The following is a 24,704-nucleotide window of genomic DNA, read 5'->3' as shown; positions in this document are numbered from 1 at the left end:
CTGTGAATGGGAATCACTAGAATTTCAGTTTCATGGATTTCCTGGCAGATAAGATAGTATTTATGAGTTGCTTCAGCTTTCCTACATTTGCACCAATATGAAGTACAATTGGCAGCGACCCATTTTCGTTATTCTTAGTAAGATGAGTCAGTAAGTGTGGAAAGAGAAATGAAATGGGCAGCTAATCAACAGAAAAAAAAAATAATCAGATGTTCTGAGGCCAAGGAAGTATTCATATGCTTGATGACTCAACTTCTGCAGCAGTGTATGCAGCAAGAACAGGAAATATACTATTGAACCCTCTTAATGATGATGACTTTGATGTGAAAGGCTGAAATCGCTTATTCTCCCTGCTGTGATTCCCAAAGCTGGAACCGTAATCCCAGATTTCAGCAGAATATACTCAGAAAGGCTTCCGAGCTTGTGCAAGGACGCCAGAGAATACAAGGCTTCTGCAGGACACGGGGTAAGTACATCTCCTTCAGAGACCATAGGAAGAAGCGCTGCCCCTGGAACGTCTGCGGCCCCGACACACGGCGGGCGTGTCTGGGGCTCGTCTGCCTCCGCAGTGCTGGACCGCTGCTGCCGCGGGGTCAGGGAAGGGACCTCCTCCATCCTTCTAGAATGGCATGAAAACTTACTATGATTGACAGTGATTTTAATTCTTGTTTGAAACCTGTTAAAACACATTTTGGGTTACGATTATAAATATAATAATAAATATAAATAAATAATTATAAAATATCACATATTATCATATTATAAACAAATTATGTTGGAATACAGCTGATAGGTATTCTAGAATAAACTTTCTGAACCCTGAAACTCCAATTCCCTGCATCCTGCCATGACGAGTCGTACAGAGGCATGAGGCAGCCACTTCTTCACAAAGTTTAGGAACTTCCTCCTCTCTGCTGCTTACGGTTTGTTTTTCTTCTTGCACAGCAGATGTTCCATGGAGGACGTGGTGAGAGCAACGTGCCATACTACTGACCTGCAGCAGTAAATCTTGGAGCACATTTATGCTGGGGCAAGCGTCTTGGATTATCTATGTGTCTGATTTTAACGACACTATAAATTGGTAGAGGCTGAACATTTATCTGTGCATTTAGATTTCAACAATTAGCTTCAACAGTTTTTAGTATGCAATCCCAGTAAATCTGTAGCTAGAGACAGTAAATATGGCAATTTGACTGCCAGCTAGGCTTGATTTCCTTGATCCCCCTAGTAGTGCTATACAAGTCAACTGAAAGCTTCCAGTTTAGGTTCAAATCAATACAAAAATTAATCCCATTTCCCTTCCAAGTAAGGTGCTGGTTGATTCAGGTGCACAAGGCATTGAAGAAAACACAAATGAGCTTGATCTTAAAGACAAAAGTATAAGCGAATGATTTTGTTCAGTAATATTTCAGAGTCAGGTAAAACAGAGAAGGTTCAGGAACATGAATATGTGTTTGCAGAAAAAAACAAACAAACAAAGAAAACCAAATCAAAACAAGGAGGTGTCTCTCATTAGAGCTGCAGGGGGAGGAGATATGGAAATGCAGGAGGTTCAAATTTGTAGCAAATAAATTACTTCTCGCCAAGCCGAAGCTGTTAACTGCTGTTAGGCTCTGGTTTACCCTTCTGCTGGAGACTGTCACTCAGATTGCCCTTTCTGCCTGTTAAACAATCCGAGCAGGACAGAAGCAAATTAAGGCTGCTGCAGAGTAAGCAAGCTGCTGTCTTTTTTATTTCCTTATTATTACCATAATACTTGAGAGATTAAGCTGTCCCTTGAGAGGGAACATCCTTCTCCCTGTTACTGGCTATCTGTGTGGTTGACTCAGTAACTTGCTCGCTTGTTCCCTTCTGCTGTCTCACACTAATGTCACGCAGACCGTGTCACACATGGTCCTTTATAACCTCTCGTACAGGGATCTTGTACTTAGTGATCGCCAGACGTTGACTTTTACCGCTCATAAAGCCACGAGCAGATATCAAAGCTAATACGTTCAACTGACATCAAGGATATATTTTATCTCTTGCTTTTAATTACTACATTTCCGAGGTTTGCAAGATTAAAAATAATGTAGCACTAAAGAGGCCTTTTAATACTGCTTAGTGGCCAGCAGGAGTTCCTGACATAACCCAAAGGCTACGGCAAGCAGGCACTGCACGGTTAAAGGAGACTGCAACACAACAGCTTCCACCCACCCATACCTCTGGCAAAGCAGCTCCACAGGAGAAGCAGGATTCTTGTTTTCAGGGAAGGAGCCACCTTGCTCAGACTAATCCTTCTCCTTTTCCATAAAACAAAAAAACAAAATGAGGCGCTGATAGCTTGGGCAAAGCAGCTGGAAGAAAGGATGAGAGAACACAGGCTCTAGGGAAGGCACGGAATGGAGGTACTTAACAAACAGTTGAAGCCTGCAATCGTTAAATCACATATGTTATTTACTGAATGCCATTGGACTGAGCAAGGCTCTTTGCCAGTCACAGTTTACCCGTTTTCCCTACCCTGCAATAAGAAACGGAATGCTTTGACCAAAGAGGCTGAAGGGTGACAACCAGCTGGAGTGCCCTCCTCTAACACTGTATGTGCCCAGCTCGCAGGCTAGGTGAGCTGCATGGCTTTCCTCCGACCAGGACACTAGTGTGCAGTCACTAGTGTGGTGACACAGGCTGCTCTAACACACCACAGTAACCCCGTGGGTTATGAGCAGTTGAGAGGGGTGTCTGTGCAGCAAAGCCTTCGAAGCACCATAGAAGTTTTACTCTTCAGATTATACTATAATGAGATCCTAACTATGCAGAGTCAAATTTCCCATGATGTCGTGATTTCATCACATTAATTTCTCTCAGATACCCAACTCATACTACCTGCCAAACAATCAGGGACCTTTTTTTTGGTGTGTTTTATCATGTCCAAGCTCCTCCTGCAATCTGTAACCCATTGCCAACTAAGCATTTGCACGCTAGTCCCCACAAAACACCACCCAGGAAGGGAGTAGACACAATATTTTATGCTCAGTTGAGCACAACTACCCTGTTCTCATACTCAATGACAGATGAGACATTTAAAGCATGCAAGTTGTAGGCACAAATCTGCATCACACTGGTCACCAGCATGGAATTTCACTCCATTACCTACAACCAGCATTCAGCAAACCATTCCAGGCAGATTGTGCTCTATAAAACACCACATTAACACCACTTTTCAAGAACAGCTATCACTGCTAAATAGTTTCCAATAAAATAAAGATTGTTGAAGACATACTCAACTATTATTCTTTTCCATTCATGGGGCATGATTCACACACCTTGGCTCTCCCCTGCAGTGAAAAAAGTGCTAAATCACCACCGTGAAAAAGCAGGCTTTCCCCCTCTTGATCTGGTTAGGTTTTGCCAGGGGAATCTTCATCCTTCTGGAAGGTAGATTGAGTATTTTGGAAAAAGCAGCAAAAGGTGCAAAGAACAGATCTGGGATGCCACCATGTCGTATTTAGCTTCCTTCCAAGCTGCTAATGCATTTCTCTGGCAATGCAGGTACTAAGTAACACGCTCTTGTACTTAACGAGTCAAGGTTCAGTTTTTTCCTTTCTTTTTCCCTTTCCCCCCCCTCTCCTATTCAATGCTGGCTCCCTACACGTGGGGGGATTCTGATACCTGGAATTTGCATGCTAATGACTAGGAGTCCATAAAAACCTGCAGCTGTGAATACCAGAGCTGTATGATGCACGGGCTGCTTGTTTTTTAGGACTGCATACACCTGCGCATCTTAGCCTACATTACTACCCTACTTCAATCTGCCCCAGCACACGTAATTTAGTCACTCTGGATTTGTCGAGCAGTACATATGAAATGACGTTTACTCCCAGTGATGATACAAGGAGCACCTAATGATTTCAGGTAGAGAAAAGCAAGGACGCACAAGACAGACCTCCTGATCTATTTTAGGTGATGAGATAGCCCTTGTAGCGTTGCACTAGAGCTTCTCATGCTCTTTCATCATCATACCACCTTCATCAACGGACCACATATCCTTACCTTCCTCTTTCTTACCTTCCTTTCCTAAGAGGATCACACGGAATGTAAACATGTTATCTAACTGTCCTTTAAACTCCTGACAATGATAAAGGACATTTGAATGAGAAGTGACACAGGGAATGGAGAGAAGTCTCTGCACAGCTGGTGAAAAGGTGCAAGAGAGGGGTGTGGGACAGACAAACAAGGAGGTCTGAAGATCTTTTCTGCCGTCAGCTTGACCAGTGTGTGACTGGAACACTGGCACTTCCATGACTTTTCAAACATCCGACCTGTCACAACACAGCACAAAGATCTACAGCATCAACGATCCACATCCATAACCACAGCTTCCCAAGTGGGCATTAACAGACTTCAGGATACCAGCAGCTGCAGGGCCGTGACTATTTTTTACATTTTTTTTTATTGGGCTTCTTTAAATAAAATTAAAATAGAACTATTCAGAATTTCATGTCCTCCCCACCAGCCACCAAAGCATCTTCATTTAAAGAAAAACATATTCACATTAATGTTAAGCGCCTGTGTGAATGAAATATGCAGCTAAAAGATACTTAATGATATTTGCACAATTACTTTCTGACAGTCATTCTAATTTTAACTACCTAGTGGATGAACCCTGCCACCGAACAAGTCAAATGGTGTTTTGCAGCCAGTCCCTAACCCCACGGGCTGTCTCCCAGTTCAAACCTGCTTTGCAGCTTTTGCACTAATATTTTTCATTTTGCACCCCAGCTTTACAGCCTCTCCATTTTTTCCTCTGTTTTTGATTTCCACATGCTCTTTGGTTCTATCTATACAATCAAACACAATGCATTCAAAATAAAATGTGGGATATAAATATATGAAATTAAAATTTGGGAAAGTTACAAGCAATTTTTTCAGCGAAAAATACTGCATGTTCAAAAGTACATAAATAAATATTTTAATAAGCCTCACACATGCCTTACTCATTCCTTGGAATTCTCAGAGCTCGGGTGTAAGACTCCTTCTACATTCTCCTTAGTCCCTGAAGTTACACACATCTTAAAGTTTAAAAAGATAGACTTGTTAATAACACACAAATGTTCATAGACATAACATCTTTACAGCTATCCTCTGTGAGCAGATCAAGCCACCCTCCATATGTATTTAAGCACAGCGGAAGGCTGGAGTTTTTAAGTTGTCAGATCTGCGCCTGGGTAAGAGCGGCTCTATTTTCACTCTTCGAGCAGCAAGAGATTAGCAGCTTGAAATCACTTTGACAGTTTCAGTTACTCTATTGCATACCGCAGGGAATTTTAATTCCAACCTGTGAAATTGTAATTGCTTCTCAAGAAGAGCGGGAGGACTCTGGGTAATGGCCACAGCCAAGCTCAATGTCAGAGTTGCCAGTTGCTGCCACTTCAGATACTACTTGCTGTTATTCAAAAATCACTCTGGCTTTCCATATGGGAAGTTGAACTGGGGAGTGAAACTAGATTAACAGAAGCTGTCAGATGTTCAGAGATGTGCAGGCAGTGATGTGACAGAGGTGGATGAACTCTCCTCAAAAGGTACCTTCTTTCTCCCTCCTGATTTACAGAGCAAGCTTTACATAAACCGCTCCTTTTATTTCATATTCTTCTTCTATACCATTAACAGAAAACTGCAATGAAAAGATTCAATGACAAAGTCCTCCAGCCTCCAAACCCATGCACAAATAGGACATTAAAAGAGTGCACTTAATGTTGTTCAGAAGAGATTTAAGACACCTTTGCTATTCAAGTCTTGTGATTTGAAAGATTCCTCACTGAAAACAACCAAAGAGAACTCAGAGCTACCACAGACATTTAAGAAAAATAGTTGAGGCTTCCTTGGTACCAAAAGGAAATGATTCTTTTTTGCTTAAAAAAAAAGAAAAGGCATTGAATGTAGATTGCTTATGAGCAAACACATTCTCTAGAGATGAGTGCGTTCATGCATGTGTAAAGCTCAGATCAACTGACTGTGGGGAATTTCTCCTGCAGGGACCTCATTAACGGGGAGTGCAGGAGAGTCCTCATCCCTCATCCACTCTGATGGCTTGTACCGAGAGGGTATCTGGTGAACGCAGGCCTCAAACATCACACCGATGTCAAAATTAAAACCACTGCTTGGCATGGTCAGGAGCATTCAAGGTGCTAAATGGGAGTAAAAATCACAGCTCAAACGTGTTCAGGTCAACCCGTTGCATGAAGTTGACCTACTCCTACACTTCCCTATACTCAGGGAGGTTCCCCAGCCTCCAACAGCAGCCCAGGGCAGCACGCAGCTTGAGGTTTGCCTGGAGGTCCAGATGAGCTCTTCGAGCAGAACTGACTTGCTCAGCTCACTGGCTTTGAAAGCTTTAGTTGTAAATAAACAGGAAAAAAAAAAAAAAAGACAGACTAATAACACTCTACTGCTCTACAACACAGAGTGTCAAAAAGCCCTCTCAAAATCTAAAGGAAGGTAATAAAATACTTGACAAACAACACTTCTGACTTATCAGATTAAAGCACAGTTTAAGAATATACTGCATCTGTGGGCAATGTCATTTACAAAGCCGCTTTCTGTATATTGCATTATTTCGAAGAAACTAAGCTGGTCCCATTAAAGCCAACGATGCACAGAATCTAAATCACAAGCTTTGTAAATCTCTGTAACAGCTGATGCAATGAGTCTGTAATTGCTACGATTAGATAAGCTAGAGTGGCTGACAGAGAGAGTGCTAGAGGCATAGAACATAGCTGCATACTTTATTCTCATCAAATGCAAAAAATCTGGCTCAGATATAATGATTTTGTCAACTCATAGTTTTCCTGAATCTTGTGGTACGTGGCGCTTTCCTAAAAATTTCACCTCCCAGAGTCAAGTGGGGTTTTTTTTCGAGAATTTCAGTTTTGTTAAAAATGTACATTACTGACTGTTACATATTCCTGGTTGTAAAGAAAAGCCTGAAAAAAAACCCAAACAGAAGCAAATAAAGAGAACAGGTTGGTGGGTTTTGTTTTTAAATCTCATGAATTTTGAGCCTTGGCTCACGACCTTCAGTGGTTGCAATAGGAAACAGAATATTCAAGTCATTACACACCTGATTTCCTGAAGACAGTTACATTTGTTGTTATAATTTATGGGCTGCACTGAAAGCATCACGGTGGAGCTTCATCAGTAATTGTTTGTAACTATTATGAATCCTCAGTTTATAAAGTGCAAAGCATTTTTCCTGGGGGATTATTCAGCTGCACCGTAGAGCCCCTGTACTGGTTTTGGGTGGGATAGAGTTAAATTTATTCCCTGTACCTGGTATGGGGCCATGGTTTGGATTTGTGACCAGTGCTGGTAACCCGGGGGTGTCCCAGCTGTGCTGAGCTGCTTCTCACGCTGCCCTGCCAGTGTGGGCTGGGGGCACGAGGAGCGGGCAGGGGACACAGCCAGGACAGCAGCCCCTCCCTGGGCAAAGGGGTATTCCATACCATATAGTGTCATGCTCACCGATAAAAGCTGGGAGGGAAGAGGAAGAAGGAAGGGGGGACATACGGAGTGATGGCGTTTGCCGTCCCAAGTCCCCCCCAGGCATGCTGGAGCCCCGCTGTCCTGGGATGGCTGAGCCCCGCTGGCCTGTGAGGAGTGGCGAATGAATTCCTTGTTCTGCTGTGCTTGCGTGTGTGGCTTTTGCTTTACTTATTAAACCGCCTTTTATCTCAGCCCACCAGTTTTCTCACTTTTCCCCTTCCGATTCTCGCCCCCGTCCCGCTGCGGGGTGAGCAAGCGAGTGGCTGTAAGCTGCCTATGGGGGTTAAACCCCAACAGCCACGCAGGCAGCTCAGCTCCGTCTGTGCTGGGCACAACACAAATGTACTGAAAAAAAATAATAAAAGAAAATACGGTTCCTGCTCTTAAGATTTTAAACAGACTTTGCAAGTGGAAGTTTGGATGAAGACCCAGAAAGGTGACAAGGCATGAAGGAACCACCATCCTGCAGCCAGCTGCTGCCAGAAGCGGGCACCGACTCCAGTCCCTGACTGACCATCACGATCTCAAGATGTGTGGAGATCCTCTCGTGACAAAAGTGCCTTGAAGAGAACAATTAGAAATTTGCAATGTGCAAAGCATAACCTCCCCAGTAACGGAGCAACACTGTCTTATACGCAGCATGATCCGATGCACCACTAACACGAGATTCACATGGAACTCTTGGAGTATTATACTGTACTGCAATAAATCCATCTTTTAACAGAACTCTACCGCCAGAACTCCATCTTCCTGTTTGATGATAAAAAACCCCAACACCTTTAAAACTATTTGTATGTAAAAAATAAATCTGGTTGTATTAACAAAGCCTAGTAACTCCTTGCGAAGTTGTGAGAGGCAAGCTGGCAGGCCAAAAATTCTCCCAGATATGACAGCAAAATAAACAGCAACAAACGACAAACTTTAATGGCCCAGCAGTGCTTGATTCTAATGTAAAAAGAGACATATCAAACCATCACACTGCATTAAGCAAAATCTTTAAGAAAGCTTTAAACGTGCTGCTCATAAACGATGACCAACATCACTCAATGGAAAGATTTCTAACAAACTTTGTGAGTTTCCTGCATGCAATTTTACCTGCTTGAGCAGTTATGAACAGAGTAAGCAATGCAAACGTTGCATTGTTTTAGAAAAAAAGAAGAGGAAAGATGCAACGAACTGTTCTACCAACCTAGGATCTCGAATTTTGGCAAGACAGGTCTCCTTAGAGCTTGTTAACATTTTTTCCTATGGAATGACAGGAAAGGCATAGGGTGAGTACAAATTATTGCCCACTTTATATTAGTTTTGTTTGGTTTTTTTTTAAGAGTTGTTGGTAAAAGTGTTTCCTTTGAAGATTTTTGACCGCAGTTTTATTGTTTTCATAAAAGCCTCATTCAGTTCACAGTTCTGTTTTCATTCCTCCGTAGTAAAACACAACCAGAACTGCCAGCAGAGCCAGGCTGACAGACAGCATCTTCAGTCCACCTCCTCCTCGTTGCCATGGGAGCGGCAAAGCCATCCAGGAGCTGAGCGGGCTTTCCACTGGGATCTCAGCAGAAGGGTGTGCTTTCCAGTTTGTCCCATTCCGTGGTGCATGTCTGAACTCCTGTGAAGAAACACACATATTAGGATTGAAACTGTTAGTATTTCGGATTGAATGTGCCAAATACAAACAAAATCTCCGCCTGATGTTCAAATTAACATCCCTTTTCAAGACAAACAATTCAACCTGCAGCACATCGCCATCGGATCATCAGGTTTTCATAGAAAAAGGCCATACAAATGCCAATGCCATACAAAGTCAATCTTTCTAATAAAATTAACTACCAAATCAATGAAGCCATTCGCAAAAGAAACAAATCCCCAGACCTCTGTGTCATCACAGAGAGTTGTTTGATGGGTTTATTTATTTATTTGCTTGTTTTGCTGCTATCTCACTGCTCTCCCATTTCTGGCTTCTTCAAAAGAAACATCTAACCAGTGATAAAGGGGACCACAGCACAGCAATCCTTCGCACAGCAGGGCTCTTCTAAAGTCAGTTGCCGTCTCCTGGTGTGCCAGCTCAGTGGTGCTTGGAAATCCTCCCACAGAGCTTTTCCTTCCCCCGGCCCTTCGGAGGCAGCTGTGCTAGACCACTCACCTTCTCACTCCGCATATTGAATCCCAGTTCCCTGCTGTGCCTACCCTGACCATTCCCAACCTGCCAGCCAGCACCGAGACCCCCCAGCACACAAGGACCCCTAACTGCAGCACGAGCTGAGTCACCATTTCAGTAGAAAAATCCATGAGGAAAGATGAAGAAACTCTTTTCTCTTGCAACCTTGTTCAGTTCAGCGCACCAGCCCTGTAGATACTCAGAAGTAACAACACCTATTCAAACTGTAACCTGATGACATTTGCAAAAGGTGTAAATGGTAAAGGTGTAATCAAACAAAGGTGTAAACCTCTTGCATCATAAAACTCAGTTCATCATTTATTTTTCCCTCTCTCAGTTTCAATCACCTCTTAGGAATTCAACTGAGCTCAGCTGGATTTGTAATCGGTTGGAAAATTTCCAGTTAAAAAAGGGGTTTGATTAATCTCCCCCCCCCAACCCCCCAAAACACATATTTTGTATAAAACGAGTCAGGGACCCACCTGGATAATCTTGTCTTGCCAAGCAGCTGAAACAGACTCACAAGAAAATACAGCCCAGGCGCCTGACTCCCTTTTTTTACCAAACATATTTCTGGGCAAAGTCAAAGAAATATCAGAGCTCCAAAGAAAGGTCCTGGCCCATGAAAGTGTGACAACACAATCCAAAGTGTCTGTAACTGCCTCCTGTTTTCCATTCCAGGAATCAGCTCCATTATAGTAATTGCAGAAGGAAAAGAAGGATTACTGCCCGTAAGGTAAGGAAGCACCATGGGGCAAATGCCAGCCTGGCATAAATGCTACCCTAACATCTCAGGTATCGTTGATTTAGATCACAGTTCACACAGGCGAAGGGTTACTGAACAAGTGACCTACGAAATGAGGATGACTGCTTAGATATACTGCACCCAGAAGCCCATCAACCAGATAAATGGAGCAAGGACACAGGCAGGGGAATGGGGGTGCAGCTCTCCACAGGGTAAGGCGCAGGAACAGCGCTGCTCCAGGACTGCAGTCCTACACGGCACAGAGCATGTGAGCTTCATCAAAAACTGAAAAACTGCTTCACATTGTTATTAATGACAATCAACTTCTGAGGCATCTGAAATTTTAGTAACTGGCCACAGCTCTTTCATCCCCCAGATCAAAGCTGGTTAACCTTTGCTTGCAGAATAAACTGGAAAACATACAGCATCAAGAATATTTCATATATGAATCAAAACTCATTTGCTGTTTATTCTTTCTGGACATTTATAAAGTCTTTTCTTTGCAGGTCTCACAAATCTCTACCAATCTAAGGTGCATAACTTATGGTCATGACCCATTTTTACATGCATTGTTGGCATGTTAACACTAAGGCTAAAGAGATTTAAAAGAACAGATAAAGCTGTAAAAATATCATTACAACCAAAGACTGATCTCTTCTGAAATTTAATTTTCACCGATTCATGACTTAAAATTTGGCTGACTACAATCAGACTCCCAATTCCTCATTAAATATTTCTACACAGCTTGCTAATCAGTAATCCTGAATATTTAGTCGTACAAGATTAGACGCTACCGCTTAGCGAACAGCTAAAAAGGGCCAGCACCACATAAACGACTTTGTAACTCTCTCTGCGATGCTCCTTTTCATGCTCAGCCTCAGTTCCTACCTGTCTCTGCAAGATTGGTGATAGCCAGCAAAACACCCCAAAACCAAGTTACAACTTGCAAAAGGTTTGAGGAACCTTGTTTTCCCCCCTTTACTAACAGTTAAACACATCAGCGTGTCAGGCATTCATTCACGTTCCTGTGCAGTAGTTTTCAGCAGCGATTTCACCGGCACTTCATTCCTGTTTCATAGTTTTTCTGTTTTCCAACCTAAAATCTAATAGTCCCATCTTGTTGGTATAACTTTGATCATGAACGGTCGATAATGTTTTTTTCACTACCGTATTGTTTTCTTTAAACCTCCACGGCACGCAACATGCAATGCGCGTGCATTGGGTAGTGCTGCACACTGCTGGTAGGACTGACGGCAAAAGGGATTTTAGCGAGGTTTCCAAAATCCTGGTGGTGGGGAACGCTGCTGGCCCCACGGCTGCTTGTCCCAGCGGTATTTCATCTAAATTAAGTCAGCCTGTAAAGTTGTGAGGCCCATTTTCTTCCTTAGTTTATCATATTTCCCATAAACTAATGATCATACTGATAAGACTAGACCCGTTTTTTATTTTCTTACCGTAGATTAAAGACTTTCTCTTGCAGTATTTTACTAATATTGAAACTTCACTGTGTCTGAGGTACAATTCTCACCATTTCACCATGCTGTTGTTTTCCTGCTATCTTGTATTTTGAACTCCGACACATTTGTTTCTACCAGTAATCACCTTTTCTAAACTGCTCAAAACTTTCACATTTTCAAAGCAGCTCAGATTATAGAGGAGACTGTCCAACAATTTAAACCAGAAGTTTTTCTTTCAATAGATGCATACATGAAGCACTATTCCTATTACCTTGCTAACCTGCTTTCTTTACAAATTTTCTCATGATTTAAACTGTTTTGATATGGACCAAAAGATTACAATATGTAAACTAAAATGACCCTTTTGTTTAAGAGGTACTTTACAGCTTATTACTGAAAACACTGCTGCATTTCTGTTTGATAACACCTATCTCTTCAGATGGATCCTGCCAAATGTTTAGGTCAAGAAAAGTAATGAATATGTTCATCCCATCCATGTTTTCTAAGAACTGGTCTCTAGTTTGCCCCAGAATTCTGCCTCGCAACACTGCCTTGTGGGTGACGCCGCTGGCTCCCGTGCAAGCTCTGTCACCGCTGTCACACAGGGTGTGCCTACAGCGAAGGGGACACCTGGTTCCCTGCGACTGAAAGGCTCCTTTGACTGAAATGGCAGTCTTTGGATCCCCCCTGCAATTCCTACAACAGCTTTTAAATCCAGGGTAATCTCTCAGAGACACCTGCAGGTAGGTGCCTCTTCCCGAGGGGCCGGCGTGCAGCCCCGTCAGACGTGACACACAGCCCCCCCGTGGGAAGAGCTCTGCTGCGTGACTGCACGCCGCCCGCTCTCCAGCTGTCCTGGTGAAAAACACAGTAGATATATTTTTATTTGGGCAAAAAATCCTGCTGTAGGCTCCGTCTGAGGAACTCGTTCCCAGGTAAAGCACACAGCGTATTTGTAGTGTACACTGCACGCACAGCAAAAGAGGGGGGAGGATGAAGTTACAGAAACCAAAACTAAAATTAAGCCTTCTAGGGCAGACAAGGCAAATTACAAGAGCTCCTTCGGGCTGTCACATGAGCTTCAGAGCTCGCGATACTGTACAGCTTTATTCGGAGATCCTCCCAAGCATGTTCTTTTCCCTAAAGCTTTCCATATACCATGCCTTGAAGAGCTATCCAAGACACCTGCGGAAAAGATCTTTCATGTTTCAAGGGGAGGGAAGTCCTCCACGGAAAATCAAGTTTATTACAGCTCGTTTATGCACCTTTGCTGTAAAAAAACTGGGTGGAGGCAAAGATCTCATTTGTTGAACTAGCAGTTATACTGGTCCGCTCCCTGCGCTCTCCCTTTATAGAAGTATTAATTCTGAAAGGCTCTTATTTGTATCTCCAGATAAAATATCTGCAGTGCATTAGCTTTTCAAGGAAACCTTCAAGGCATTTCTGTAATACTCTGCACTGATATCACTGCGATACTTACTATACACAATCACTAATCAGAGGGCAACAGTTTCCTAAGCTGAGCTCAGAAATTGCACTTTTGTAGCTGCAAGACTCGGGAAGATCAGCATAATGATTCAGTTCAGTGGAATTTAGAACTAAATCCAAAGCTTCTTTTACCCAAAAAATACTTGGAGGAAATCCTAAGGTAAAGAAGTTTCCAGAAATATGTGTTTATAATAATTTAAGTCTTGATAGGCTATAAACTCTTTGGTAGACTTGTTAATAAGGAGCGGTGCTCTCACTAAAAAGGACTGCAATGAAGAAGGTACTCTAAGATTTAAACCTATATGCTACTAATCAAAATGAGCGGAGGAAGGGAAATTATCAAACTGAAATGTAAAGACAGACACTTTAAGCGCCTTGTATTTCCATCGAGGCAGCCTTTCATCTTGTTTTGGCAGCCACAAAGTAAACACAAGACTTTGCTAATAAGGTATAATATAAATTATTAAACCACCTAGTGTATGATCAAATGCATTTCAGATTATTTTTTGAATAATTCTGCCTTGACGACTGCCAGGAGTAATATATTTTGTGTACTCTTGCGCAGACCCATTGATTGCTGTCTTTCTGAAGCTCCAGCCCCAGCCTTAAACTGCCACGCTTGAAAGAAATATATAATCACATCAAACCCCGAGCTTTGGCATCTGTCGATCACAGCCTGGCTTTTTGTAAGATCTCACTTCATGTTAGTCAACAAAGACATGAGAGCAACTCTTTAGCTCTGAGCTGAGGTTTTAATAGATTCAAAACATTTCTTACATGCAAATTTCTTTTATGGCTCAGGGGCACTGTTAGAGCTTGAAGTGGTAGCTAACTGCTGTGAAAAACTACTTCACTGAGCATACCTCCAGATAAATTAGACTTCTGAATTTTTCAGCCCAACCAAGTACACGTTACCCACTTGTACTACTGGCTTTAAAAATACAGACTTTTAGATAATCATGCACAACAAGCCTGTGTGACAAATTAAAAGAAAACATGTTAAAATATGCATTACATATCCTGCTGCGCCACTTGAAACTCTGGGCTATTACACTTTGGAGGCATTTTTCAGATCTAAAAAACCAAACAGTTACTGAAGGTCGTGTAGATTACACATCCAAAAAATATGTAAATTAGATTTTATTGAATAGTTCCGGAAGACGCATGTAGTTCTGTCGGCATTAAGACAGCTACTTTGATTTATTACTTATGCAATTCTACCAGCCTTCTGCAAACGTGGAATGCTGATCTTAGAGTAGAAAATAGCTAGCAGAGAAAACATTTTTTCCTAATGGAATTAACAGAATAATTCCCACAAGGAGCATCCCTGCCACCATGAAGGAATGCACGGTGCTACGCTGTTAAGAGAAAATGCTGTGTGTAAGCATGCCTGTGTCAGATGTTATCAGCTGTGCACCGTTCCTAGGGATTCACTGATTCCAAATACACATGCAGTTCACTTACCCATTTAAAGAAGTGGGAAGCCTTGAAAAAATATATAAAGCAGCCGGGCAGTTTTGCAAAGGAATTCCATACTTGTTTTGTGTGCATATATACTCGTGTGTGATATACGACTGTATGCTTTAATATATGTGAGGGGACAGAACCAAGCTGAAGGAGGAATACAGATGTATTATTAAGTTCTCAGTAAATGGTCAGTCTTAGCAATAATTAGGACTTTTAATCTGTTAAACCCAAATAATTGCAACTGAAGTTATAGTATGAAAATAAATAAATCAAAGCATTTTGCAAATAGCTGCAATCACTAAAACTGTCTTACATCTGTCATAGGACACTGGGATGATTCAGCCTGCACCTGATTCATCCTTCTGCTCAAAGAAGGGTCAGCTATGGCCCAGTTTGCTCAGGGATTTAATTAGCTGGGCTGTGAAAAACAGCCTCCAAGGATGGAGACTGTACAGCCCCTCTGGACCTTTGTTGTGCTGCTTTGTTGACCGTTTTCATGACATAAATGTTTCTCTCCACATCCAGCTTGAACCCCTCATTTTGACTCATGCTCACTGTCGCCCCTCCTCCCACGTGCACCACTGTGAAGCACTTGGCTCTGCCTTCTCAATAACCTCCCCACAGACACAGGGTGGGGGTCTTCTGTGAGGGTCTCCTGAAGACACCCCTTCTCCAGGCTTAACAAGCCTGGTCCCTCAGCCTTTCCTTACAGGCCAAGCGCTCCAGCCTCTGACCATCAATGTGACCCGACACTGAACTCGTTCCAGTTACCAGCTCCTAATTTGTATCAAAATCACTATAAATGACCCGGTCAAGGCAGGTCAGCAATACTCTGAGCAGCTGGACCACGGTCAAATACAAACATAAACCACATTTAATAATGGGAGGATACAGAGATTCATTGACTTTAACCTCAGCTGCATCAAATCTGACAGTTTCTTCAAGGTTTGTCATCCCTTACGGAGATCATCTTTAATTGGGGCCCACCCCAACCTGGTCAGCAAGCCAGCAAAACCTTTTTTTCTTTCCCAGTAACACTTGCACGATCTGTCTGACTCCTTTGGTCAGCGTAGAACGCACACCTTTCCCATTCCTCAACTACCTCTCACCTTCATTACTACTACGATCTCCTCCTGTCTGTCCTGGTTTCCTTCTACTTCTCCCCATTTCTCTCTTGCACCAGCTGACCATACCACCTCACCTAACAAACCAAAGCAGAGATGTCAACAGGAACACAATTTTGGAACAACATGCCATATAACAGCTTTCTGTTCTTGTCACACAGACCCACCTCCAGAACTTCCTCCTCCTCCATCAACATTGAAATCAAACTTTAATATTCCTGTTAAGAGCATAAAAGAAATTAATTCTTTCTCTGTAAGTCACCGTACTTGAACTTCCCACCATCACTGTAAGGCTCCACTGGTGTTTTTCTTGGCAGGTGTCTCTCTGCTCTCCTCCATGTTCTTACCTAAGGGTAGGACCTTGCCTACCTCCTTCTTTTTCCTCCTCCAACAGTCTTTAAGGATTATTCCCTCAATGAGCCCTCAAAATTCATAATGCAGTTAAAAAGCCAGACAGAAGGCTGAGTAACTGGGGCTTATGAAATTACTTCCTTTTTGATGTACACTTTAAGGAAGAGGGAAACAACCCAAAAGATCAACCAACAAAAGAAACAAAAAGATGAGAAACACACAACCAAGAAAACACAAGCCAGAAACACCACCAAAATGTTTAAACCACAGTTTTGTGCTGCTTTCCATTGCACTCACAGTTTTAGCCTGTTTCTTTATATTTACCTATAATTGCTTCTAGTTAGGAGCTGACACATTTTTTTTTTTTTTTACATAGCTGTGTTTTGTGCTGCTATTAGACTTAGCGACTCAATATCCTCCCACTACACAAATAATGCGTTGTCAAAATAACCTGTCATTCAAGGTCAGAAGCAACATTTTGAAAAACAGTCAGTGTGATGTCTGGATTCTGAGCTTTTTTTTTTTTTTTTTTTATTCTGTGTGTGTGTGTTTTGTTTGATTTGTAATAAGGTGTGGGGAGTGCCAATCACTATGCCAGAAACGAGTGATGAGCGAGCCGGCATTTCAGTCAGCGCTTGCAATCCCAAGAGATCTGAAAGATCTTTTAAGCAGAAAAAGTTTACGATGCAAAAATCACAGTCGTCCAAATAATGACTTGAAATGAAAAAAGAACTTAGCAGCACAATATGGACAAATTCAGGATGGGAATCTGTCACTATTTATCTCCCTGCGCATAGCACAGTTTTATGAAGGAGATGGCAGGTGCTTGCTCTGGGCACTTATCTGGTAATTAGTTGGCTAACAGACAAATCTGTTTCCTAGAGATCACCAGCACAGGCTTCATGGCTTTGAAAATACATTACAGCGAATTACAGGATGTACATTTACTTGTAATAACACTAGATACCATTTTGCAGTGTGCATACCATAGCCTCCCTCAGTAGATATCCTGCTGTAGGATTCCTGCTTGCTCCTTCTTTAAAGGGTCATAGAGATTTTTTGTTGGGTTTTGGTGTTTCTGGTTGTTGGATTTTTTTTTTTTTTATAAGTATTTTAAGGTTGTGTTTACAATACAACAACTTTCCCAGTTGGATGATGAAAGAATGCCAAAGAGCTAGCAGTATATGAATGTTCAACGACTGTTCTACAAATGAGATTATTAAATGAAATATGATATACTTTTTTAATAGCACAAGCCTTCAGAGACTATCACCTTTTTGCCTCCCTTTTAAATCTTGAAATAACAATGACAATTATATGGAGGTCAATGGTAGCTACAGGCAAAGACACAAAAGGTTTTCATCAGAAAGAGCACCCCAGTAAAATGAATAGCTAGATCTGAAAATATATATTCATGCCACAAGAACCACCAATAGAACTGAGTGATATTCATCTATCAACAATGAAATGAGTAATACTGCTTTTACTTGGAAGTGAACTCTCTGAGCACATATTAAACCACTATCTTTAAGAGGAATTCTATACTCCCAAATGGTAGAAAGCATAAAATACTAAAAGCCTTTCTAACCATTGTTATTTGCAAAGAACACTGTGATAAATATCCCAGAAATATCTCCAGGGACATTCTCTCTCAAAATCAGGAAAAGCTTTTAAATATCTTTCACATGGAACAAAGTAGAATAAACTGATACACGTACATATTCTTGGCTAAAACCTTCCCCTTAATCCTAGAATATGTCATAATCCTGAATTTATGGTGTTTTCATTTATTCCTACAGAACTGAAGCCTTACAAATGGAATGTTCCAAGGAGACTTCAACGTTGTATTAAAACACAATCACAGAGACAAAGGATCCAGCCCTTCTTACACTCCAACCTCATGGGTAATAAACATGGCATAACACGAGCATTTCAAATATTTAGGAATGACACTACTTTCCACGGTTTCACATTCCATACCAGTCGGCAGCTGTGGGATCTATATGCCTCCTGCATTTTATAGGTAGAGGAACAAACAAAGAAGATTAAAGCGTTTCGAGTGCCATAACGCAAACCAGCCATCAGGTCTCTGCAATTCCTGCCTCAGATTCCGGTTGTCACCAGAAGCCAGCATTGCCTCTAAAACCTTCTATCTCTGTCAAGTTTAAGTGTAAATAAATTTTCTTAAAGCTAGGCAATGCCTTAATATGCAGTCTCCTGACAACTTCTCTGCCATTCATTTTCACAGCCTTTCCTGCTAGTATTAAATGCCTCCGGTCCCTGGGACTGCAGATGCTCACCGAGCGCAGCTGGAATCGCACCTTGGCAAAAAGGTGCATTTCATGCCAGCCTGCCGTTTCCCGGTTAACAAAGTGTGACTGATCTTGACCAGCTTTGCGGGTTCAGTGATAATACAAAGGTTTTCTTTTCATATTGTCATGGCCTCTTTCCTTTAAGCGTCCTGGGCTGTCTGAGGAGGTCTCCCGCAGCGCCAGTTAACATACTTCTGAGCACCTACAGGAACGTCTGGAAATCCGAGGCTCCCTTTTTAATTTCACACTCAGTCAAGTTCATCTGCAGTTAATGGAGGCCTCTCGCATGGAAACATCAAACGATGGTTACTTTCTGTGATTAGGAAGCCTAACTGCTCTAACACAGACTCTGCAAATGACTCGTCAGCCCTTCTCCACAATAAAGGTTACATGAGAAAAACTCCTCTTGGCTTGCTGCGCACTTCGTGCTAGATAATCATGATAGCGCCTTGGCGCTCTGTCTAAGACATCAAAGAACAGCAAGTATCCAATCTGCAGGCTGTAACGAATATCTGCCCTCAGGAGAGCGCCCGTATCGTTCAGAGGGTGGTCTGACCAGACAACCAACTCCTGTACCGGTGAAGCACTGCAGTGCCTAAGAGCGAGCCTGTGAGACCAGGCTCCAACGCTGGCAACCTGCACCTCGGCCCAGAGCCCCCAGTGAAGGCGCTGGACCTCAGCCTTCTCCCACACAGCTCCCACAGCTCCCACACAGCTCCATCGGGTCGGGACTGATCATGCCCTAGAATTAGCTCATGAGGAGAAAATCAGTTCCGCTGGAACTAACCATGAAGTCACAAGCACCAATAACCTCTTTTTCCTTGAGACTTCATAGCCCTGATTTAGTTTCTCTTCAGTGCTGACTTTTCAATTTGCTTGAACAGACGCCACAAAATTTTACTAAATTGTAAATATCTAGTTCCAAGCATTTTAAACTGACCGCTATCAAAAATCTGTTCACTAGACTAACTTCTGAACATCTGCCTCATCTTCATCTGTGAAATGGGAAGGCAAAAGCTTCTTTTCAGAAGGATAATGTAAAGGTAAATGTATTACTGTTTCTGAAGCAGTCAGAGATGTAGTTATGGGGGTCACAGGAAAGGTTAGAAAGAAATTAATAACTCCCTCGAGAGTGAGGTTTAAAAAGCATGGAGCAAGTAGCACTGCTATGACACACCGAACAATGAGGAGGGAAAATATCGAACAATAGCTTATTAAATGAACGGTCTCTGTGCACAGGAAACAAATCTGCCTGTGTGTGAAAATAGTGCATAAGCACATACTGGAAGGCTGAAACACAATATAGTTGGCACTTACATGGAAAAGGGGAAGTGAAAGGCCAGAATTTCCTTTGTTCAGAGGAACTTCACTTTACACTCCAAATAATTTGTGCACACATGTACGTGAGAAATATCATTCTTAGTTTCTTTTGTTATCACATATTATAGGTTTTCAGTATCACTGCAGTGTTGCACCACTCTGTTTAGAAAAGGATACTGGTCTGCAGGACACAACCCATTATACTTTAATCCAGCTTTCCTTGGTGTATTTTAATCCAGCTTTTTTGTTGTTGCTTTTGTCGTTTTTTGTTAATTTTTTATTTTTTTATTTTTTTCAATTGAAAATTCAATTTAATTGAATACAAGTATTAACTGGAATTGACTCCCAAGCAAGCGGTGCCTTCGATTCCAGTTCACTATCTTTGCTCACTGTAGTAACTTTTAAGCCTATTCACTCACTCAATTGAACAACTGAAGAGAAACCCAGTAAGTTTCATGTCAAGGGCTGGTAAGAAAAAAAAGGAAAATAAAAAATAGATCTAAATGAGTGCTGCCCACTGGGGGAGAGGCCAAAGCCCTGCCTCACCAATGTGTGGCCATCACCCTGCCAACCAACCTGTACTCCCAAAACTCCAAATCACACGCAACAGTTACACAAACCACCTGTCACACATTTTTGTCCACAAGGCAGCCAGAGAGAAGATCGGGGAGCTGTGGAGAGGGGGCTGTGCTTTCGCTGTGGAACCATGGTAGGAACCAGTGGACCCAAAGCATGGGAAACCCAGCTCTGTGCAAGGGCTGCCTCTGCGTCACAGCGCTCCAGAACTAAACGCAAGCCCAGATGAATGCTGGACTAAAAATATATATATGAAAGGGAAGGAGGTGGTACTGGTTAGCACAGGGAACAGTGAGCTGACAAACCAGCTTGCTCATAAGCACAAAGAGTCCACTCTTCCCACTTCTCCCAACATTTTTACAGCTGACAGACCTATCTGACTGGATGCTACTGTTGTACAGCAATGCAGGATAGAAGAATGATTTTACATAGTAAACTGTTGCAACGATATTTATTTTACTTCCAGGTTTGCCATGTTAGGCCTAAATTAAAATGTAATGAGTTTCTGTCCAACAGTATCAGCAGTTGCCGGCCATTTCCTTCTAAGCGAGGAAAGGGTGAGGTTCTTATGACAGATGCACAATCTTTGACGGGAATGTCACTCACCTCTACTTCTCTGAAACCCATAAAGTCTTTCCTAAAATTAGGTCATACTAAAATACACTGCTTTCAGGAAAAGAAGTTAAGAAAATCTTGAGATAAAGAAAAAAACCCAGAAGACGACCTGAAAGTGGCAAACATATACAAGGTGTCTACAGGGGTGAGAAATGCAAGCCCACAGGGTGACAACTGTGGGGCTTAATCTAGTCTTCAACAAATTGATGGATTTGGATATTAAAATGCTTCATGACTCCATACTAAAGCTTAACAGCACTACAACAGTGGGTTGGTTTTTTTTTTTTTATCACAGAAGATATTCTCCCAAGTATAATTCTAATTAATTCCTTTCCAGCTATTAACAGCTACACATTTGGCTTTCCCCTGTGACAAAATCTGATTATGCCACAGAATCTTAAGCACTCCTCGCTGAAAAAATAATGAACTAATGTTTCCTTGGACAGAGATACATGTTGAGTAGCTGAAAGAAGAAAAGAACTCCTGTCATTCTAAGCACTATTTCCATTACTTCACCAAATTAAAGTTCTTGTATTTAGAGAAAAAGTATCTGTGTCAGAAATGGATATTCACAGCCATCCTTTTTGTATGATAATTATGTTATCTGCACTTATCAGAGATTTTGTATGTGAGAATTGCAAAATAGTTTCCATACGGATAAGATAAAGCACAGTCAGTCTGACTGAAAAGTCTTACAATCACATATGAAGTCATGTCAAAACAAGGACAAGATTTTTTTAAAATCCTGTAGTCCTGATAACAAGACCCTTTCTTGAGGACCAGAAATCCATCTGGTCGCTATTATGCATAGGTAGTTTTTGTAGCTATGTGATGTTTTGACAAAAAGAGCTAAAATGTACTTGCCTACCCATCTTTGTTCCATCAAAAGTATTTTCACAAAAATTTCCAAGCCACCCCAATCCAAAATGGAGCATTTGTTCCAGTTCTGTCACAGTATGTGTGTGTGTGTGTATCTAGCTGAAGAAGAATCCATCAATTTGAAAGCTAAGACATTTAGTGAATAATTTTCTCATATAATATTGTTTCAAGGATCCTACAGTTACAGAGGCTAAAGAGAAAAATATTAATTTCCGTGGGGCTACTGCTTTTCATTTTGCATTTGACATCTGGCCCTCCAGCCAGCCAGGTTTCCTTTCACTATTTATCAATCACACATCCATCTCATGTTGTAGTACATGGGTGGTTAACCCTTTTTGAGAGGACACATGAGTTTACTATGATCCTTGCACTAGCATGCCTTGCCAATCACACAACCAGACATAAATCCACCACGTGATTAGTAGCTACTAGCTCTCCTTCTCCACACATCACAAGCTCCAGCGTGTAGGATGCTGACCAGGTAACTGCTGGAGAGGAGGGTAGTGGGTAGCACCTAGTGAGGCAGGTGAATTCTTCTGGTGGCTGCAGGCTGTCCCATGCCAGAGGCTGGCCGTTTCTCTGCTACCAGAACGACAACATGCTCACACATCTGTGGAGAGGGCTTCTTTACAGGTCAAGTCCCACAAAACAGCATTTGCACCGGTAAGGCCAGGTAAAAAGGCAAAATGAACAGTGCTGTGAAGAAGACATTGACAGCACAGCAACATCAACACATTCATTATGGCATTTGTTTACTTATGTTGAGCCAAAAGCTGGAAAGTAACTATTTCCCTTACGGAATGATGAGCTATGTAGGTCAAACATGGTCTGCCTTCAGGCTCTTAATATTTCTGTGTGATTGTCATCACCAAGAACAACTGAAAATGTGCATTTCTTTTTAAGAAATATTTATCACTGAAAATGTTTTAAATTTATGTTTTTATTCTACAAATGACTTGTCAGCCCTTCTCTATAATAAAGAAAACATGAGAAAAATCCACATTATTTCTTGCATACCTTGCTGGCTTAGATCACCATGTAGTTCAGCTTTGGTTTCAACTTTACACCAGTGTATCCTAATGAAAAATGACTTCATGCACTCAACGACTAAAAGCTGAAGCACCGCTGAAGTACATCCATCTTCCTCACCATAATTCAAAGCCTCAGGTTTCTATAGTATCTAGGGTGGAAGAAATACGTCCTAGTTTTTCCAAGATCATAACTCTACTATTACACCAAACCTGGGTTGTGGTTCTGACTTCAGTGAAAAAATGAAAGCAAATGGGCTGAAATTTTAACATCCCTTGGGTTTGAGTTCCAAACACAGGAAAACTGTGCTTGAAGCCCTCTGACTCTTTTGGAACCTCAAACCATGAACTGTTTCTGATGCACACCTGCGAATCTGCTTAGAGCAAACTCCCAGTGAAAATGATGAACAAGCTTTGGAATCTGTTCTGATGAAAAAAGAAAAGCCTAATACCTAAAGGACCATGCAAACAGATGGAGTGCTAATTTTACTTTAGCGGGAACATATACGGGATTTGGGTTAGCTACGCTAGCCACATCACACCCCCACCACAGCCTCTCATGCTATACCTCTCATGACTAGATCCTCAGTGCAACATTCCTCCTTCCCAATGCTGGATCAGACAATTACATCAAATCCAGTCGTACTTTCTGGATTTTAGCTAGTGTGAGCGACTTAACCTGGCATTGGACTAAGTCAGTAGAAAATCTTTCTGCACCTTTAAGAAGGGTCTTATCACCTGAAATAATAAATTAGAGGTGGGGGAACCCTTCAAGTCATTTAAATACACAATGGGAAGCAGTCAGAGGAAGGTTATCAAGGCTGGTGTGCTGTTCACTAACCACAGGTAAAGCTGTCTTCAAACAGCTTTAATGAAGTGCTCAAATAACTAGTTACTTTTCTGAATGTTTCTTTTACTTAGTGGACTTTGATAAAGGCCACAGAAGAGCTTGCTTTGAAATTTGTTACAAATAAGAACTGAACCTAAAGTTAAATAATTCTGTCAAGTCTCACGAAAAACTTCGATGCAACAGGCAAGGAGCCAAGTTTCTCAGAGGTAGAACGCAAACTTCTGAAGTGATTACTCCTCTTGTAGTCTGAGAGGACTCCTTTAAAAAACAATCTTAGACCAAAGGAGAGAGACTGTAGCAGGAGGGCAAGGGTTTATTTCTGTTTTCGTTTGGTCCAGTAAATCTGCAACAACATGCCTTAATGGCTAATGGCATGATCGAGACTTTGATCTGATTGCATGACAAAGGATTTAGAGTGAATGTTAAACTTCCTATGGAATACAGCCTGTATAAACACAAAGTTCCTGTAGGCAGCCTTTGAAGAAGCGGTAGTTTACAAAGTCTTCTTAGATACAACTTTCTGTGGACTGCTTTTAAGGATACAGACATTTAATAAATTCAGTAGCATCACAGAAAGTTCTTTGGATACTCTAGTCGAGTTAGGAGTATATCCTTGGCGGACTAAATTTAAGGCTCTGAATTTCACACCCATTTCACTGAAGCATGGCATTTGGATATTCTAAGATACATTTTTCCAATGTAGCCACCAAATAGAACCTCATCCTTATTACTCAACTGTAATTTGATTTCACTTAAAGATACAGCCACTGTAAATTTGCCTTTGAATTTTTATATGCAGACATGCCCATACACAAAATA

At 41.7% G+C, this 24,704-nt stretch overlaps 1 protein-coding gene across 1 annotated transcript in view; it reads right to left on the bottom strand.

Moving 5' to 3' along the window:
- Positions 1-8,416: 8,416 nt before the first annotated feature.
- CDKAL1 (CDK5 regulatory subunit associated protein 1 like 1) overlaps positions 8,417-24,704 on the bottom strand; it is a 427,152-nt gene continuing 410,864 nt past the window's right edge. The window contains exon 16 of the mRNA XM_055705480.1: positions 8,417-9,124. Within this exon, the coding sequence (XP_055561455.1) occupies positions 8,918-9,124 (207 nt within the window). The 3' untranslated portion in view covers positions 8,417-8,917. The remainder of the gene's footprint in view (positions 9,125-24,704) is intronic.

The sequence above is a fragment of the Falco cherrug genome, chromosome 3 (genome assembly GCF_023634085.1).
Source record: "Falco cherrug isolate bFalChe1 chromosome 3, bFalChe1.pri, whole genome shotgun sequence".
NCBI lineage: Eukaryota > Metazoa > Chordata > Aves > Falconiformes > Falconidae > Falco > Falco cherrug.
Note: the sequence above shows the minus strand (reverse complement) of the source record. Positions and strands in the feature narration are given on the sequence as shown.